Genomic DNA, 20,673 nt, shown 5'->3' with positions numbered 1-20,673 from the left:
ATTATTGATATATGATACTATGTTCATTGCCACAGAGAATAAATGACATTTCAGTCATGAACACTGTTGTCAAAGAAAACTTTATTTCCATTTGCAGTATTATATTTGGCGGTATGGCTCTGCTCTGGGGCCTCTCTGCCTTTTCATGAGCCTTCATGGAGAGCCTCTTCCACGCACCTATGTGGAAAGCCTTTGGGCAGAGAGAACACACCTCCCTGCCCTTCCACATGTAAACTAGGAAAGCCTGAGGCAACGAGAGCAGCAGCAAAGACCCCCTGGGAACAGAACAGAGCAGCATCAATGACAAACAGAAATGACATTGATAAGTCAGACACAGCATGAAAAGGAGGAGCTGGGGTGGAGGCGGGTTGCAGAGCAGCTTGCAGAGGAAGCAGCAACAGTAGGCAGGCCAGAGCAGTTTAAATAGGGCGCCCTGAATGAGATTCGCCGATTGGTTGCATAGAAAGGAATCATGTGGCCTATCAGCTGACTCCAGTTGACTGGGCTGTTTGAGATCAGCTGATGTAGCTGGGATATGGCCTCAGCTTGACATCATGTCCTGCCTGAACTAACACTATGCTCAATTTTGGTTATACAATTTAATTTTTTGTATTTAAAGATAAATATAACAGGGCTGTAACATGACAATGAGCTTTATTTTCCTGGTTAGTAGCAGATAATAGCAAAATGACTAAAGTAAACATTAACAGTAATTAAAACTTTACGTTAATGACAACAGTATTATTTCTGCAGTAGTGCACATCAGGGTTCCCCAGGTCATGGAAAACCTGGAAAAGCCATGGAATTTCATAATCCAGACATGGAAAAGTCATGGAATCAGTAAAAATCACTGAAAGTTTGTAAAAGTAATTTTCAGAGTGAAATTTCGTTGTGTGTAATGAAAGTAATCATTAGAGTAATCTTCTGTGGGTATCCTTCAACATAATGTCACAAAAATAACCAACTATCAGAGACCTGAAAAGTTTGCTGTTTGATTTTCAGCTGATAATTAACATTTGGAGAAAAGAATACCATACATTACTTTTTGTCTTATACGGTTGTCAAATTTTATAATGGGTCCTTGAAAAGTCTTGGAAAAGTTTTGAAATGTTGTCAATGCCTGTGTGGGAACCCTGGCACGTGTTCAAAAGCCTCTGAGATTGCCACACATTCAAAAAGCAATAAAGTGCAAGTAAAACAAAACAACACCAAGCTCCAAAAGTCTGTATGCGACTGGCACAGATGAGACGAGTGACGAGAAGACCAATCTGTGTGTGACAGAAGGCGGGGCTGTGCTACCTAAATCAAAACTGTTTTTCATTCCAGGCTGTAAACATGTTTATATCTGCTGTAAAGTTGGGCATTTCAACATGGGGGTCTATGGAGACTGGCTTGATTTTGGAGCCAGCTTCAAGTGGCCATTCAAGGAACTGCACTTTTTGGCACTTCTGCTTCATTTTTCAGAGGTTATTTGGACTAAACATATATTGTCTTGATTAAAGCCAGCAGTTTTTATGTTCCCTGAGTGTGCTACCTTTTCCAACATGTTACAATCACACACACCAGGGTGGTCAGCACTTTTGTGGCCAGCGTGTGAATTTAGAACAGTGATTACATTTCCTCCTGCTCCTGCAAATGTGAGTTTTAGACTTTCTTCTCACCTCAAATGATTTAAGCTGTTCTAACACGGCACTCAGTCCATGCTGCATGACCACATACACCACTGTTTTGCTGTCCAACATCAAAGCTGGACAGCTTCAGAAAAGCAGCATATTTTCAGACCCCTGCTGTTCAGCTGCTGCACCTTGACTTTTTCTCTTGCAAGGTGATGGCACGTCTTCTTCTGTGGTCTTGTACAGTAGCTGTCAGAATGGATGGGGAAAAGCTCACTGTCGAGGTATTAGGTATCTGGAGCTCTAAAAGCCTCAGGATTGTTAAGATAATATTTAAAAAGGCATTCCTGCTGATCCATAGCCGGAGAGATGAAGCACATCACTAAGCAATAAGATCTGTGGTATGTTTGATAATCTGTGTGGTCCTGTTAACACGCTGCACACCACAGCACTCACCTGAACTGCTGCATATTTGCTATCTCCACATCAACGACACCTCATTCTGTTATCCTTGATATTTTCAAAGTTATGTGTGGCTTGATGTCCTCCTTGTAATGTAAAATAAATTAAACCAAACCAAATACACCCACCATCAACTCCCTGAATGTCACTTAAATACAGTTTGTTAAAGTGAGATATATAAGGAGCTGATGAATCACAGAGTGCTGTGGCAAATAAATGGCAGTAATCAGTTTAACTTAATGATAACTGACAGCATGCGTTGGTGAGATGCTGTGAGCGGCGCCTCTTTGGGTTAAAAAAAGAGCCGCGCTTCTATTTCAAGGACATTTCTAAGGTGTATCGCAGCTTTAAAGTGCTGCTGTAGGATGAAAAATACATCCAACTTCAGTATTTTGTTTATGCTGGAGATGATGAAAGGCTGTCCAGATCCTGTCCAAAACATCCCGCTACAGCACACTGGCATCCCACTCCACATCCACAGAACCACACATATTATGCAAAACACTGAGGGGCACAAGATATTTTAGGAGTTTGTTGAAGGAAAACTGTAATAAAGGCTTTACTGTTTTTTCTTAAAAGAACAGTTTGACATTTAGGTAAACACGCTTTCTATCGGAGAGCTAGATGAGTGGACTCATTCCACTTTGTCCATTACATTTAAGGCCACTTAGCAGGCAAGAAGTATGGCTCCAAGAAGTTACTGGTTCCTGCCAAGAAACAGTCCATCACATATCAGTGGCTGGGTACTGAACTTGGTACTTTTAAGGGTACTGACTAAATTGCGACAGTACAAAGCAGGCTGAAAACTGAAGCCAACAGGGAAGTGTTAAAAACAGTTCTTTAAATGGCCACTTGAGGCTGGCTCCAGAAATGAGTCAGTCCTCATTATGACTTTAACATTAACTTACAGACACTAAGTTACGTGAAATACGCCACAATAACGTTGTGGACATGTATACAATTAGCTAACATCACTGAGATTACTTTAATACTTCTCTCTAAAGTTTACCTGGAATTTTAATTTAATTTAATTTTATATATTAATCCCCGAGGGGAAATTCAATTTTTTCACTCTGTTAATTACACACATGCACAAACAGGACCTATAGTATAGCGGATTAGCAGATAAATTGTGCACTTTTTGAAAAAAACATGACATTTCTACCATAGTTTGTACATACCATAAGGTTTATTTTCAGATGTGGAGGGAAGTCAGATTTGACCTCTGAGGCCCAGGAGAGGTCAAATTCAAGATGGCCACCAATAATATTCAAATATGCTTAACTTTGGAACCAAACACAATCTCTAGAACATACGCTGTTCAATCATTCAACTGACTTCAGCTCACGCATGTTCCAGACTGTCTTCTAGTTTAGCTAGCAGAATTATTTTGATCAGTGCCTGCCATTTATTTATTTATTTATTTATTTATTTTTTCAAATTCAATGTAATTTGTCAAATTCAATGTATTTGCATGTTCAGGCTTTACTCAAGTATACTTATATTGTCTGTTCATAGTCAGTCAGTTTACCTGGTCAGAAGTGCTCTCTGTCTCGTCACTCATGCATACTGTAGCCTACTCATCATGTTGCCTACTGACTACATCACATTTTTTTTAAAGCAAATTTTTACCTTGACCTAAATGCATTTTCTTGATTTCCATTGATCTCTAAAGTATCACTAACTGAATGGGCACCCTAAACCTAGTTGGAAATGACACCTTAAATATTTTTCTATTGTGTTTGGTTCCAAAGTTAAGCATATTTGAATATTATTGGTGGCCATCTTGAATTTGACCTCTCCCGGGCCTCAGAGGTCAAATCTCACTTCCCTCCACATCTGAAAAATAAACTTTAAGGTATGTACTAACTACGGTAGAAATTTCATGCTTTTTTCAAAAAGTGCACAATTCCTCATAATTTGAGAGCTTATCCATTGTACTACTATACATGCACTAAGTGGAGAGATGTCAGAGTGGGGCTGCCCATGACAGGCGCTCTGAGCAGTTGGGGGGTTTGGTGCCTTGCTCAAGGGCACCTGGCACCTCTCCAGCTACCAGTACACGCTCCATATTTTGGTGGGGACTTGAACAGGCGACCCTCCGGTTCCCGACCCAAGTCCCTATGGACTGAGCTACTGCCGCCCCAAAAGAAGCTAACCTTGTTAGCGGCGATTTAGCACGGCAAAGCCAGATGCATCGCTCAGTCAGGTTGCCGGTGTAGGCGGGTGTGCGTAGTGTCCTCTGGCTCCCTTTGTCAGATCCACCCCTCGCTCCTCCAGAGCTCCACCCTCTTGAACAAATATTCCAAACTCAAGGCTTCAAAATGGCAGTCCACGAACCAGTGGATGACGTCATGGTGGCTACGTCCATTATTTTTACAGTCCATGATCCACACAGACCCCCATGTTGAAATGCGTAATTTTACAGGCTGTCTGCCAACAGTAATCAGGTTCTCAGTCAGACTCAGCTCCACCTTCTCATCCAAACACAGTCACTTCTGTCTCCAAAATACCAAAATGGCTAACTCAAGGCTTTAAAACAAGAGGTCACAAACCAAAGAGTGATGTCATGTTTGCTACATCCATTATTTGTACAGTCTAGAGTACTGATTACTGTTGAATCCATCTTTGCCAAATCTCTATACCTTAGAGCACATCTGGGTTAGACTGCTGGTTTTAGGCAAGAGGCAGAAGTGCCATGAAGTGCCCCAAGGCATGAAACCAGCCACAGAGCTCAGAGGCCGGCAGTGGAGCTCTGCTGAGCTGCTGGGATCAACTTCAGACAGGAGGTGGAAGTGCCCTGAAGTCAAGAAGCCAGCCATGGAGCTCTGTGGTTACTCCAAACAATAGTTTTTGGTGTCTGGTCTATTTTTCTTTTCTTTTTGTCTTCTGTCACCCCTGAAGCTTGTTCATAAATTATTCTCTGTTATTACAGAGGTGTAAAGTCACAAAAATTGGTACCGTTGGTTACCACTACCCAATCCCAGGTATCAGTTTGAATGTGAGTGGTACCCAACCCTACATATAAATGCCTGTAAAATAGCTAATTAGAGGTTTTAAAGTCTGTATGGATTTGTGATCTTTAGAGGTGCTGATAGGCAGATTTTGTTATCTTTAAATACAAACCAGACTTGCTGTTTCCCCCTGTTTTCAGTCTTTGTGCTGAGCTGTTAGCTACAGCTTCATATTAACAATAAATAATGAACTAAATAAGTGTATTTTCCAAAATGACGAATTATTCTGTGAAAGCAAAACTTCTCTCAACTGAGCTTTAGTTTCTCTTAATTCAATATATGAAGTATTTAGGATACTATAAAGTCAGCTGAAGTATCCAGATCTGTGGCATTGCCCAAAAAAGCTTGAGTGAAACTTGAGTAACACACATTCAGTGAAGACAGATACACAAATATAGTAATACCATACAAACATGAGTGGGTGTAAAGGAGAGATGTGTGACATGTTTCCAAAAATGTGTGTTCAGAGACAGAAGAACAAATATGTGCATTGTTTTTGCAAGATTCCACGACCTTCTAAGTTGAAAGAGCCCGACATCACACAGAGAAACTGAAAGTTTTATTTGTCTTTTTCTTTTCTCTCTTTTACCTTGTTTGTTTTTGTTCTTTCTCCGCGGCTGTTTATCACTGACGCCTCATCTCTTTTCTCTTGTTTCCAGTCTATGATACAGTCCAGGAAAGCTGGACTCGCCCACACGTTGGCCACACGGACCTCCCTGAAAGACGAGGAGCTTGTGAGTGGCCAAATTCACATTTCTCTCTCACTCACACACACACACACACACACACGTATTTATACAGTATATATATATATGCTGAAGCTATGATTGTATAGTTATCTACAGGGGAGATTGCTGTCATCGTGATGCCTGCTAATGGGGATCCACACAAACCTTAACTTACATTTACCGGCAAACTTCCTCATACTTTTCTCGCCAGCTGTTTTCCTGCCGTCATTATGCTGTAGCAGTATTGTTAATCTGTTTGTTGGCGATCCAATATACTGTAGGCTCTGAATTTTGCTGAGTCAACTTGAGGCAGGTTCAGGTTTTTAATGGAGCTCGGAGCAGCAAGGCCTGCCTGACTGGATGAGGTTTCATGTTTATTATTGTTTGTTTTGTGCCTTTCTTACTGTACCGTACTGTGTCAATTCATGGTGGTGATTACATTATATCAGGTGAAACATGAATTATTCAGGTGGTAAAGTACCGTAGGTCACTGAATGCAGCACCAGCGGAGAACAAAGCAACCACCGGATTTAAAAGACTGTAATTTATACAGTTTAATTACACTAAAAGGGAATGCTGAGAATAATAAAATATAAAAAGCAACTTATTTTAAGTGTACAGCTCACCAAAGTCCCTTATTTTTAGTTAATAGATTAAATGTACTTTAATTCAAATGCGCAACAGTGGCTCTGCGGGGGATTTCCAGAGGGAATTTTAAGCATTGTTAGCTTTACATATTATGACATGCACAGGTTGAGTTGATGACCTGAAAAACAAAAATGTACCTGCACAGCTTAAGTAATAAATACTTAGAATTCTAGGTTTTCTTTGATTTTACAGCCTTTGTAGTTGTTGCTTTGACTGTGTAGGCTGTAGTCTGCGGAGTGAGCTACTACTGAAGGTTCTTTATATTTGGTTCACCTTGTTTACATACAGATAAGCACAGATATTACAAACAGTAAATGTCAATAACTGGTATGAAAGGTTGTATGGGTCCGTCTTTTCCAGAGGCTTTAAATGGAAACGCTTACATAGCCGTTCGCAAAAAGCAGTGATTGTTGGAACAGTGAGCGCCGATAATAACAAAAAAAAAACTGAAAAGGTTAGTTCAGATTTTTTGAAGTGGGGTTATACAAGGTGTAATATTTTCATCACCTTACCTTGCCATCAGACAGCACTTTCTTATGGGGAAGCTGTTATATTGCTCTCTTCAAAGCTGCCAGACTCCATTGACAAACACAATAATTTTACCTCACAGAACACAGGAGTTGCAGGTCTGTTACTGCATCAACTGGTTAGTTTTGTTTGCGTTATTGTGTGACTTTTGGATCCGAATTAATGTGACATTCACAGCACTACAATGCTTAGCTTTCATGCTAGTTATAGCTAATTTAGCAGCATATCCTCAGACGACGGTTTGGATGATATGCTACAAATTAGTGCTGCATGAATGACGTTACATCCTTAACATAAAGTTAAGTAATAAATATATAGATACAGTGGCTAGCTTTAGAAAAAGAAACACGGTAAAGGACGTACCTTAAAATGACTGTGTCATGAACACCAGTCTCCTGGGGAAAGTCCTGTGTTTTGTGAAACATCCACCACCCCAACCTGCCTCCTACCTGAGCATGTCCTTCTTTACTCCTGTCAGCGCATTGGTTACACAATCACAGCCTTCCTGAGTGTGTGGGTTAAACGCAAATTGCTGTTGCATGATTACGTGGGATATGTACAAATTTTGGCACGTTACTTGTCAAAAGGAAACATACGAACAGGGCATGAGAACAGCCTTGAGTTAAAAGACTGGTAACATACAAACCCCAAAGAAGACTTGGCTCAGTCACAAAGAGGCACATTATGAGGATGACAGGATTTATACATAGCAGTGTCATCATGTAGAAACCTACTTAGGAAAACAGCATTTTGATACAAAAACATACGTATTTCAAACTAAATTTGAACTTTTGGATTTGAATACATAAAAAACACAACTGGGAAGCTGCAGAATGATTTAAACCTTAACAAATACCCCTCAAAATGAATGGACCTGCCCTTTAAGGTGGGAAACTGTCCTGGGGCCTCAAACCCTCAGAGGCCCCTGAAGGCCCCAGAGTCATTATGATTTGATTGATTAATAAAACTTAAATGGTATTAAAGCAACTCCTGCATTTGTAACTAATCTTCATACACTGTCTTGCAGAGGGGGTTCTGTGTCAAAATCAAGTTTTAATACCTTTTAATATTTGTGTTGATAGTTTGCATGTTTACATTGGAAAGGTTAATGTGGTTCTGGTATTTATTATAAGATATCTGTATTTGCTCTCGCTGGCATACTCTGTCTGATGGTGACACATCAAATTTAGCACCGATGATGACTTCATAATGCAGAATATATTCGTAGTTTTTGTAGTTAGTTATTTTATTTACTTATTAGTGTATAATACTGCTTTGCTTGAATTTATGATCTGTGGATACATTTCTGCTTGTTTGTTTTTAACTGTGTCTTGAAAGGTGTCATTAAGTGCTTTGAAAGGCGGCAATAGAATAAACTGCATAATTATTATTGTTACGAGTGTATTTCAGGGCGTTTAAATTAAGCTCCTTACTTACTTACACAAACATACATACACAAATACATTTGGATCTGCATACACTCACTGGCCACTTTATTAGGTACACCTTGCTAGTACCAGGTTGGAATCTCCCATTCCACCACATCCCAAAGGTGCTCTATTGGACTGAGATCTGGTGACTGTGGAGGCCATTGGAGTACAGTGAACTCATTGTCATGTTTGAGATGATCTGAGCTTTGTGAAATGGTGCGGTGTCCTGCTGGAAGTAGCCATCAGAAGATGGGTACACTGTGGTCATAAAGGGATGGACACGGTCAGCAACAATACTCAGGTAGGCTGTGGTGTTTAAACCATGTTCAGTTGGTACTAAGAAAATCTCCCCCACACCATTACACCACCAGCAGCAGCCTGAACCGCTGATACAAGGCAGGATGGATCCATGACGCCAAATTCTGATCACTTAAATCACCTTTCTTCTCCATTCTGATGCTCAGTTTGAACTTCAGCAGGTCGTCTTGACCACGTCTACATGCCTAAATGCATTGAGTTGCTGCCACATGATTGGCTGATTAGCTATATACGTTAATGAGCAGTTGAACAGGTGTACCTAATAAAGTGGCTGGTGAGTGTATGTGCCTTGTAAGTTACTGACCTTACCAGATGTACAGAAGGTTGTTGCACATACAGAGTACAGGAAAATGTTAAGTGTGTATACTGTATGCTCAATGTTAGCTGTTCTATAATTAGATCCCACTGACAGATGGAAGAAGCATATGTAGAGAAATGTGTGACTTTTTTGCTGGCTCATGAATACAGACACTGAGCAGATATACTCAAGTTGACAACCTGTGAAAAACATGGAAAATGTGAGCAAATATGATGCCAAACTTAGCCATCCACTCATCATCTATATGTTTTTAGTCATAACACTGGCAATAGCAACAGGACAGTATGTAGCCATAGTGGCGTGATCTATAAAGGATGCAACAGGATGCTTTACAGGGACAAGGAAGTAAATGAGAGGAAATATTATCAGGTAAAAGCACAGAACCAAAAAGTCAAAAAGCGCAAGAATCGTAGCAGCATAGGTCGAATCAATAAAACTCAAAGCAGTTAGAACAAGATTGAGTGAACACAGAGGCAGAGATGACAGCAGTGAAACCGACAACAGAAGGAAAGTTTTCTCATACAAATCTCCCCTATGTTCATTACCACAGATTTGCAATTATTACCTTGATGAAGAAAATACTAATAATCCTGATAATAATGACTCACATCCCCCCCCTGTACAAGTTCTTTTTTTACCGAATCTAGCTGGGCTTCAAGTCAAGGTGTCCTCTCATTCTGTGGAGATGTGTTCACCTCCTCCCACATTCCTCCTACGCTGGGCAACAGCAGAGTTTACTTTATCAATAAAGAAGCCAAGCATTATTAAAACTCAAATTGGCACTGTCGTACATAACCACATTTTTATGTTATTTTTTACAGAAGCCGCCGAAATTACCCTTTTGTTAATTTTACCAACACATATTCCTTTCCCTACTCTACTGCCTTGTAGCGCTTCTAATAGCCGTACAACATGTGAACAAAATCCACCAATCAGAGCTGAGGAGTCTCTAACACAGCTGTCAATCATGTCAATCACTGCTCATGAACTTTGCCCAAACGGTCAAACTAGGCAACGCTGATCAAATGTGAATCAGGATTCTATTACTGCATTGTCTCAAATGATTTTAGAAACATATTTTAGTGTACTGTTTAGCTGTAAAATCAGAAGGTTGGTTGTGTTGGTGGATTGGGCTTTGTACTTCGGTCAACTGTATCCAAAATGGCGGCAGGGTCACAAACTTTCTCATTTTACAGCTAAAAAGTACACTCAAATATGTTTCTGAAAACATCTGAGGTAAGAAATAGACAATGCAGTAGCAGAATCTTGATTCATATTTGCTCAGCTCTGCCTAGTGTAACAGTTTGAGTTTTCACAAGCAGTGATTTACATGAATTAACAGCTGCGTTAGGAACTCCTCGACTCTGATTGGTTGTTTTTTGTGTGCTGTGGCAGATTCTAGAAGGAAGAAGAGGAGAGACATGATCGTTTTCTGTCTCATGTACTTCATTCACAATATAGTGACAGTTTTAGCAAATATAAACTATAGTTTCAAAATCATTTAGATGGTACACTGACTTGTAACAGGAAGAATGGCGCCTCTGTCATTCTCACATCTGCGTAAACCCGACCACGTGTGTTTGTTGTTGAAGGAAAAAAAAGTCAATTTGCGATGTTGTGTCAAAGTAGCACATTTATTTTTGAAAGAGACTGTATGTAAACATTAAATTTCTAGTGAAAACGCAAGTGTATTCTGAAAGAAGACAATGCATGTAACAGGCAGAACTTGACACAGTGTCCCAGAACGTCAACAACAAACACACCCAGGGTACCTTGTACGTCGTATGTGGACGTGGAAAGTCCATGACCAAATGTCAATACGTGACGACGAGGTCGGAGTGAGAATGTGTTGGATAATGTGATGTTTGTAAAAGATTGGGGATGTCACCTTATTGGTGTTATCCCTGTCTCAAAGAGTTTTTTTGTTTTTCTGGATGTCATCAGTCATATTCAAACACTAAGCAAACCATGTCTGTGGGCAGAAAACTATTGCAGCAAACCTAAAACATTCTCATTCTTTTTATTATTTTTATGTTAGTGTTCATTTCTAATATTACAGTAAGTAGAACTATGAAGAGTCAGTCATGTTAAATCCTGTAATATTACCCTACGCTATGACTTTTTTGGCTTCTGATGTCATTTGAGCCTTTGAGATCCTTTAGCTTCTCTTCAAATTCACATGTACAGCAGTCCATATGACTCTGAGAGATGGGGATCATACCAATAAGGCTGCAGCCTATAGTGTAATCTTTCATAAATAACAGGCGGGGATGTACACACTTGTTTTCCTGTTAGCTGTGAGACAGACATGTCAGGACAGTATAAGTTTGCACAATTTGTATTTATGTACAGCCACAGTGGTGTATCTTTCTGAGACCGTAGGGGCGCCAAATCACAAGAATACCAATTTGTGCCTAATCTTCATTTAATTCATTGCTACACAGAGAGTTATTAATTCATTCTCTTTTTATTGTTCGTTGAAATTGTGTCATCCACTGTCCTATCGATTGTCTTGTTGTGTTCTTGTTAACAACTGTCCCTACTCACCTTTTTCACACTTCATCCCACACTTTCCGTCAACACTCTCTCCTCTGTTGTCTCTTCTTTCTCTTGGATAACTTATTAAAAAAAACCTCACACGGCTCTCTTCTCTAATCCTGCTTCGCTTCTTACACCCTCTACCTCTGTCCGACACCTCCTCCATCCATCTCTCTGTTTTTTTAATCCAACAGAAAAACCATGTGTACAAGAAGACCTTGCAGTCTCTGATCTACCCCATCTCCTGCACCACGCCACACAATTTTGAGGTCTGGACAGCCACTACACCGACCTACTGCTACGAGTGTGAGGGTCTGCTGTGGGGCATCGCCCGGCAGGGTATGCGCTGCACAGAGTGCGGGGTCAAAGTGCATGAGAAATGCCAAGAGCTGCTGAACGCCGACTGCCTGCAGAGTGAGTAAAGTTATTAAACTCGCAAAAAACTGAATCACATAAGAAACATTCCATATTCTGCACCATATACAGATCTATCCCAACCCCAAAAATATTTTTGTACTTTATTATTGCTTCCTGTGAACAAGTGAACTGACTGAAAAGTCTGCTAAAAGTGTCAGTGCTGTTTTAGACATTGTAAGACTTACTTCCCTGATCATGAGTTTGCCTTTGAGTGTAATACTTTTTTGCAGCTGCCTTTCAACTGTCTGATGTCAGAGCTCCAACAGTTAAGTTGAGCTTTGCAAAGAAAAATGCCTGAGCGAAAATTTTACAAGGGGATACATTCGGCAAAGCAGACGTTGCTCTGTGATGTGGTTTTGTTGAACTGCAGAAATGCTGTGGGATAAGTGTGAGGGGGGATGAAGGGTAATGTCAGAGAACCAGACCAAAACACCATACTGATAAACCTAAAAGGAAAAGCGAGGTTCATCATGTAGTTTTCTCACTTTTACCCTCTGGAACTCATCATCCACCCTTCTTCGTTTCTTCCCACCTTCATCTTTCAGGAGCAGCTGAGAAGAGCTCCAAGACCGGGGCAGAGGACCGGACACAGCACATTATCATGGCTATGAAGGACAGGATGAAGATCCGCGAGAGGAACAAGCCAGAGATCTTTGAGGAGATCCGGAGAGTGTTCAACGTCACCAAGATGATCCACGTCCAGCATATGAAGAGCATCAAGCAGAGTGTCCTGGACGGCACCTCCAAGTGGTCAGCCAAGATCACCATCAACAGTACGTCCAGTGAATTCTTAACTTTGAAATTGGAAAACGTGAATAGTTAACGAAATTTTTGCTGCCTTTAGAGTTGCACACTTTCTTTTTACTTTAAGTATGTTCTGCAGCTGCCCTTACATGCATGGAGTATGCATACACTTGGGAGATACTACTTCATCATAGCATTTTGCCTTGACCTTTGACCCTCTTTGCTCATATATCTGTTGCAGTCCATAGCACACGCTGTCTTCTGTCTGTGGCTCAGTTGAAAAGTATGCTGCAATGCACAGTGCGAAACATGACTAGATGCAGTAGGACGTTTACGCATTTTTATGCCCCTGCGCCGATGACGGCCGTGGCCAGAGATAGTATGTTTTTGGATTGTCTGTCTGTCTGTCCCATTCTCAGAAACATAATATGTCAGGACCGCCTTGAGAGAATTTTCTCAAATTTGGCGCAAACATCCCTTAGGACACACGCCTTATTTCCACTTATGTATGTGTACGAATATAGTCTCTATATACATTCAGTGAATGTAGAGTCTGTAGGCAAACCCCGGAGATCTTGCCTCCGGAAGAAGAGCGGAAGAGCCCTGGTTTCCGGTTGTAGGCTGTTTGTAGTCCGCGTGATATTGACCGATCACGTTTGAGCCAGCTGCAGTTGTTGCCAGGTTAAGACGGAACATAATTGGCGTCACTGCAAACTCTGAATCCATTGCAATGGTTCAGCACATTTACATATATATAAACGGAAGTCGGAAGCGGAAGTTCACCTCCTCCGCCCAAATCAAACCGGAATGCCAAAAAATCGAAGTCTGCCCCCAGAGGCTGTATCGCTGTCTGCCGGAAGTCACACGCCGAATACAGCCGATGGGTTCCGAGAATGGTACGAATACAAGGCATTTGGAAGTCTATAAATTCCTATGGGAAACTCGGGGATATCCGATGTGCCTGCCTGTACCCCTCTGTGATATTTCAGTCTGGAATTTGCCTCGAGTACGTTAAAATATTTAATCTTTTGCAATGGATTTTGGAGAGACTGTATGACGGTGTGCTAGCTTAACTAACAGGCTGTTTGTGTGATTAAAAAGAACTTGTATATCTGGTTTGTAAACATTGTGAATCTGAGTAATGTTAGTCTGCTAAAATATTGTTATACAGTCTTTTTAATTAAATATTTTGCAAAACAAGCCACATACCAGGCAGGCCAACATACTCATTTATTTGTAGCCATGCAGTATTGATCCAATATTTGTCCTGGTAATGTTCCAAGCGAATATTCCAAACTACTGGATGGTGAAAAAGACCTCTTCCCCCATGGATACAGGTAGTTTCTATCAGGTTTCTATCCATCTGTAAAGAAATGCACTTCCTTGTGTTGGACACTAGAGGCGTCATCCGTATATTTACGGATCTGTGGACACCAGTCACATACGTGAGTGGAAACGAGGCGTAGTGTTGAACTGATTAGATTTTGGTGGTCATAGGTCGAGGTCACTGTGACCTTGCATCCATCTCATTCTTGTTAAGGTGATATCTCAATAAGGCCTTGTGGGAGTTTCTGTGAATTTAGCACAAACATGCACTTGGACTTGGAAATTAACTGATTGGAATTTGGTGGTCAAAGATTAAAGGGTTTTTTTGGACATTTTTTTTTTTGTAATTTTGTACAGATGTCTAACAGGATATATGATGATGATGACGATGAAGCGATGACGTTTTATATCCAAATGGCAACTTCACTGTGACATGATAATATTCTGCATTAAACACTTTTCCAGCCATGTCTCAACATCATACCTCAGGAACAGAGGAGCAGACATTTCATCAGATACTGACTTTGTGACACTAATGGGGTGAAGATGTTTATGAAGCTTCCATGATTGTACAGACATAGATTTAAACTGTAAGTTCAACTTGACTGGTTTGCAGAGGCGTACAACTGCGAGGCGGTAATTCTAGTTTGCATATTGCATTTGACTCACTATGTACTGGGACATACTAAATCCTTTTCTGGCATACTAAACAGTGTGGTCGTATGGGTATTGGAACACATCATTAGATTTGAAAATTTGTTCTGTTCAGTTAGTTTTTAACCAGAATAAGTATGTTTTAAATGACAGAAAGCTTTGGAAAAAATGCCCTGCAGTCGTCTTTACACTTTCATTTTAATCTCTCCTGTCTCCCTCTTTCACATCACTTTCACTTCTGATAATTGAAACGGTAGTGCAGACATGGTCTTCCAAAAAAGAAAAAACCGGAAGACTGAGAAAAATAATCCAGAAGTGTGATGATTAGTGTAAAAACACCACATTGGAAACAGGATGGTCAGTGAGAGACAGGAAAACCTTGTCCAACCTGTCTTGTCTTATACTTTCTCCATTATTCCTACTGCATCTGCTCAATCTCGACAGTGTCTGTGAGGCTTGTAGCGACAGGATACTGTGTCTAAGTGTGTCCACACTCGTGTAATGTGCATAACACTCATATCTCTGTGTGAAGTCAATCTGCAGAGCAAAATCAGAGTGACATAGCCTGTTATTCTCACTGTTAGCTGCAGCCACTTTGCAGAGCCGGCTGACACATGTTTTTTTTTTTTGTTGTTTTTTACAGTAGTATGCTCAAGGAGTAAAGCAAGTCATATTCTTGGTTTATGCTGAAAACACAGGCATAGATTCATAGAAAAAAGTTGTTTGCTAAATGCTTTGGAACAGTTTACCAAAATAAAACTGATATTTAATCAGAAGTCAGATGTGACACATCAAATAAGCCAGCCTCAAACCACATTTTCAGACCATTTTTAAAATTCTATTACAGATGCAGAGAGTTAGAGAAGCTGTTTTGCTGCACATTTAAATCCCAGGAAGGCGTAGGAAAAGCTGGATCGGAAAACCCATCAAAAGTTTAAGCCTTGGTTCCTTCAAGAAACCTAAGGAACACAGCACTGTCGATGTCGGCAGCTGTGAAAACCTGCAGCTGTGAGTGTCGCTGAACCAGAGTGCGTCAGATTTTCTTACATAAACACCAAAAACAAGAAAATATCCCACATTCATGAAAGTTTATTATTTCTTCTGACGGCATGACCTGTGGAGAAACTTTAACTTTGTTGTTTATCTGCAAGCTTCACTAATTTTAACAGACATGCATCCCCACCTCCCTTCTCCTCCCTTTGCCAAACACGACTGCCGCTGTAACCGAAGCAACCAGTCACATCACACCATATAGTGGCAGCAGTGTTGCCATGGCAGCCATCACACCTTGTCTCCCCGATCACCGGCGCTGAGCTCCATTAAAGAGGAGATACAGGGACAGGCGTTCAGCTGGCGCTTTGTTTCAGAGTCTTTCATGGTCACCTCCTCGTCATTTTGTTGAGATTATTACATTTATTTATAATTTATTTTTATTCATTCAGGAACCATATTCAACAGCATTTATCTCACAGAGGGAGAAGAGTTGCATCCTACCAGAGTTAGCTACTTGCTCATTTCCAGCTTTAGTACCTGGGCAGGTGGACACAGTCACTATTAAAGCTAATGTAGTCGATGCAAATGCAAATTCAAAATACAACAAATACTAAAATCAATCCAGTATCTATCATTACACCTAACGCTGTGCAATATTATTAAATAATCCCACTTAGCACCCTCTACCCACCCCCATTAAGGAGTCTCATAAAATACACACATTGTATGCACACAATGTGTTTGTGCCAAATTAGTGTAGACAAGAGTGGTTTCTTAAAATTCATTATTTTGACATCACAGGAAAAAATATGGGTTATGTATATGGGTCAGTAATGAGTCAGTTTAGCCATGTTACAAACAAGTACCGCCCAAGTTGCAGTGCACGACGCCCGTCCATTTCATCTCAGGAAGGGGCCACAGGTATCAACGTGCTCCATATGAACCAGTGCTGTGCAGCAAGGAAAATCTGGAGTATGGGAATCTATAGGCCTACATGTTTTTAAACTGTCAGGGAGTTTGTTCTGTTCCTTGATGGCCTTAAAAGAAAAGGCAGAGCTTCTTTTAGGGACTCTATACTCCCAACTAATGGTCGACTCTGAAGCTCTGAAACTGAAACCCGGTACTAAATTAGCTCCGGGGCTAAATTATCAAAGACCGTAGTATTGATAAGCTCTGAGGGTATCGGTTCTTTTATCGGTACTTTTACACATTTTGGTTGAATTCATTATCATCCTGCAGCCTTCCATCTGTGCTCTGTGCCGAGGCTGACGTCCTCCACATACACACACATACACACACATACACACGCCATCCACACACACACACCTGCACTCAACGGTAATCAGTGAACAGCCGACCAGCTGCTGTGGAAACAAAGTGAAGCTAACTCAAAAATTACTGGAGCTGATGGCAGCTACACTTACTACACTACACTGCACTTTTTAAATTAGTATATTTCTAAAATGCAATTACTTAGAAATGAAAAAGAACCAATAAAGTACCAAATCCATACGGAGTATCGATAAAAGAAGTAGCATCAATAAAATCTTAATGACACCCATCCCTACCGTAGAAGGCAATTTTAAAAAAATCCCCTTTTTAGTGACCTAATACTCTGTTTGCGTGTGAATGAAAGGCCTAATCATAAAGGAAAGTATCCGTTTCAAAAATATCTGTACACGTGTAGACCAGTGTTGGGTAAGGGTTACTTTAAAAGTAATCAAAGTACATTACTGCATTACTTTTTTAAAAAAAAGTAACCAGTTACTTTACTGCGTTACTCCGAGTAAAGTAACTCAATTACTTTAAAAGTACTTTTGAGTATTCTACATTTCCTATTGGGCAATGGACCACAGGGCGCTTAGCCTACATTTTTTGTCTCCAAAATTAAAGTTATGGACCACTTGCCCTTCACTGAGATCCAATTCTCCCATCACAGCCGTCACTTTGACCAGTAGAAACACAGAACGATCTGCTGCCGTAGACAACTGTAGCTATGACAACAACACCCCAGCGTTTTTAATATTTCCTCTAGGAATGTTACCACACAGAGTAAAAGGGGGAAATGATGGTGTGAAACAGCAGAGGCACTTTGTCAACCCGCTGAGTTAACCTTACTGTCATTAGCATCAAGTTAGCAACAATGGTACATCCTCACGGCCGGACATAAAGTAATAACATTAACAAATAGCGGCGGGGCTTTTACTCACCACAACTGCAGAGGCTCCCAGCTTCATTTGAAACAAACTACATTATAGACGGTCCATTATTTATTAATCCCTCTATGTGTTTATATGTTAAAACTGGTGAACCAGGAGAGAATGGACTCAAACGCACGACTCAAGAGGCAGTTCAGGTAAGTAAAAAGTCTTTACTGGACAAAATAGGTTGAGGTACACACAGGGAGATCAGTAGAGGCAAAAGTATCCAAAAAGGGACGAGGCAGAGGCAAAGTCAAAAAACAGGCTAAGTCCAAAAACCCAACAAAGAGGCACAGGGAATCAAAAAGCTGGAACGTCGACACACAAGGAACTAAGACGAACTGGCACAGAGAGAAAACAAGGCACACACTAAATACTGTGGTGAGGGGAAGGATAACAAGGCACAGGTGAGACTAATCAGGGCGGGACAGACAATCAGACACAGGTGAGGCCATCAAAAGTGAGGGAAAACACATAGGGGCAGGAAGTGAAGTGATCTGAAATGAGAAGAGATGAGAGTTTCAAAGTAAAACAGGAAACAACATAACTGAATAAAAACAACCTAAGAAACCTGAGCTGTGACATTATATATTTACTTTTTATCTGCTCCATGTCTTTGTAAAGTTAACATATCGCACTGTCATTTCAAACTCAACACTTGTTTCAAATTAAAAGCCCCTTATAACCTCGGCTGAGAGAATTCCTCCATTTTCTAAATAGGCTTTTATTCTGAAACATTTGTCAGAACTTCTTGTGGAAGATACAGTAGCTTGACAGTTTACGTATGGCGCCTCAAATGTAGCTCCTGCCATCTGCTGATGCTTTTAGGTGACTACAACAACATGTCGGCTGGCACATGAACACACACAGTGACTCAAATAATAGTCAAAGTAATAAAAACAGGACAAGAATAAAAGATGACCGGGGATAATTGGTGAGTACCAGTGTGTAGCGTGTACCAGGCATAATGCAAGTATACTGAGTCTGAAATATGTCTGTCAGCGAGTCCTACTCCACCTATTTAGACTCCACCTTAGACAACGGCAGCATTTCTCCGACCACGTAGCGAGCCGCAAGCTCCGTGGCTTCTTTCAGACTGATAGGTTTAATGTTATCTCCGTTATTAGAACCAAACGACAGCCGTTGCTGTTTCGGAGCTGAAGGACCAGCGTTCTAAAAGTAACGGAAGTAACTGATGTCTTGTTTGAAAATGTACTTAAGTATTTCATTACTCAAACACCAAACTAACGCGTTAGGTTACTCGTTACTGCAAAAAGTAATCAAAGTACTCTATACCCAGCTCTGGTGTAGACAGGGCCTTAGTGAGCCTCTATGACTTCAAGTAAGTAGCAACATGCACTTTCAGAAGTGTGGTTCACCCTAAATCCAATTTTCATAGGATGAAGCATATACTCTTTTTTCAGGTGTTCTGTCAACTGTTAACTGTAACTTTTGAGACAACCGATAGGTCTGTAGCCACTGAACTCCTGTCTGTCGCCTGTTTTCAATACATATTTTCGCCTGAAATATATACTCTCCTCCAGTGACCTACTTCTGTTGTAAGAAATAGAAGTTGTCATGTCTCAGACGGTCTTTGGTTATTGAATTTGATAGTGGCACATCTCTGTTCTGCTGATCAAGGTCAGATCACATACCTACAGATTCTACTGAATGAATTTTTGATATGCAGTCACAAGATTCTCAAAAATCTGTCAGGCCAGATTCAGACATTTTTATAATAAAGGTTTTGTAAGGAACCTTTCTGAAGTTCTCTCTCAAAAAACTTGGTTTTCTGTATAATAAGAAATGAGATAAAACCCTGACATTGTTTGTATATGTGTGACATAGTATTATCCCCTCAAACGCAGTGAAGAAAAGGCTTCACAAACATTCTTTCAAGGCGTCTATAAATCATTCAAGTTGTTTGAAATTCTCACATTATTGCTTTTTCATCAAAGTATTTTTCATTTTTGCATAAACCAATCATGTCTCCCATCTGAAATACTTTCAGTCACACTTTCAACTCAAACTCAGTTTTGTATTTAAGCCAAGTTGTGACTGAACTTGATGGTGGACTGACAGGAGACGGTCCACACAGAGCTCTTTGAAGAACCCATTGATTTCATTAGGGAACATCTGAACCAGTTAATATTCAAAACTCCCTTTAGCACAGATAAAATGCAGCAGTCATCGACGCTGAATGAACCACTGGCAAGATATTACAGGGACTGATATGGCTTGAGACAGATACGGAGTCTTAAAGGTCCAGTGTGTAGGATTAAGGGGGGTATATTGGCAGAAATGGAATATAAGAAGTATCTTTTTCTTTAGTGTATAATCACCTGACAATAAGAACCATTGTGTTTTCGTTACCTTAGAATGAGCCGTTTATATCTACATAGGGAGCGGGTCCTCTTCCATGGAGTCCACCATGTTTCTACAGTAGCCCAGAATGGACAAACCAAACACTGGCTCTTGATAGAGTCCTTTGCATTTTGGTGTAGGCCACCATAGTTAGCAGTCTCTCTGCAAGGAGCAGCATCAGAAAAACAGATTTTTTAAATGTGAAACTGCCTTACTCGTTTTTTTTACTGGTTTAAATCACCTGGTCCAGTTATTTTGGAGAGCTAGAGACCTCAGCAGATGATTCGGCCCCTAGTAAACACCTCCTAAATGTCTGGATCTTAAGTCATCAGAGAAAAAAGGTGAGCACACATTAGCAAGTGCAAGGCTAACTGCC

At 40.5% G+C, this 20,673-nt stretch overlaps 1 protein-coding gene across 1 annotated transcript in view; it reads left to right on the top strand.

Annotated features, from left to right (window-relative positions):
* The window catches only part of LOC125890162 (protein unc-13 homolog B-like), a 309,728-nt gene that overhangs the window by 182,858 nt on the left and 106,197 nt on the right, over window positions 1-20,673 (top strand). The window contains exons 14-16 of the mRNA XM_049578657.1: window positions 5,749-5,823; window positions 11,793-12,012; window positions 12,561-12,788. Of these exons, the coding sequence (XP_049434614.1) occupies window positions 5,749-5,823; window positions 11,793-12,012; window positions 12,561-12,788 (523 nt within the window). The remainder of the gene's footprint in view (window positions 1-5,748; window positions 5,824-11,792; window positions 12,013-12,560; window positions 12,789-20,673) is intronic.

Source organism: Epinephelus fuscoguttatus, linkage group LG6, assembly GCF_011397635.1.
Source record: "Epinephelus fuscoguttatus linkage group LG6, E.fuscoguttatus.final_Chr_v1".
Lineage (NCBI taxonomy): Eukaryota > Metazoa > Chordata > Actinopteri > Perciformes > Serranidae > Epinephelus > Epinephelus fuscoguttatus.
Note: the sequence above shows the minus strand (reverse complement) of the source record. Positions and strands in the feature narration are given on the sequence as shown.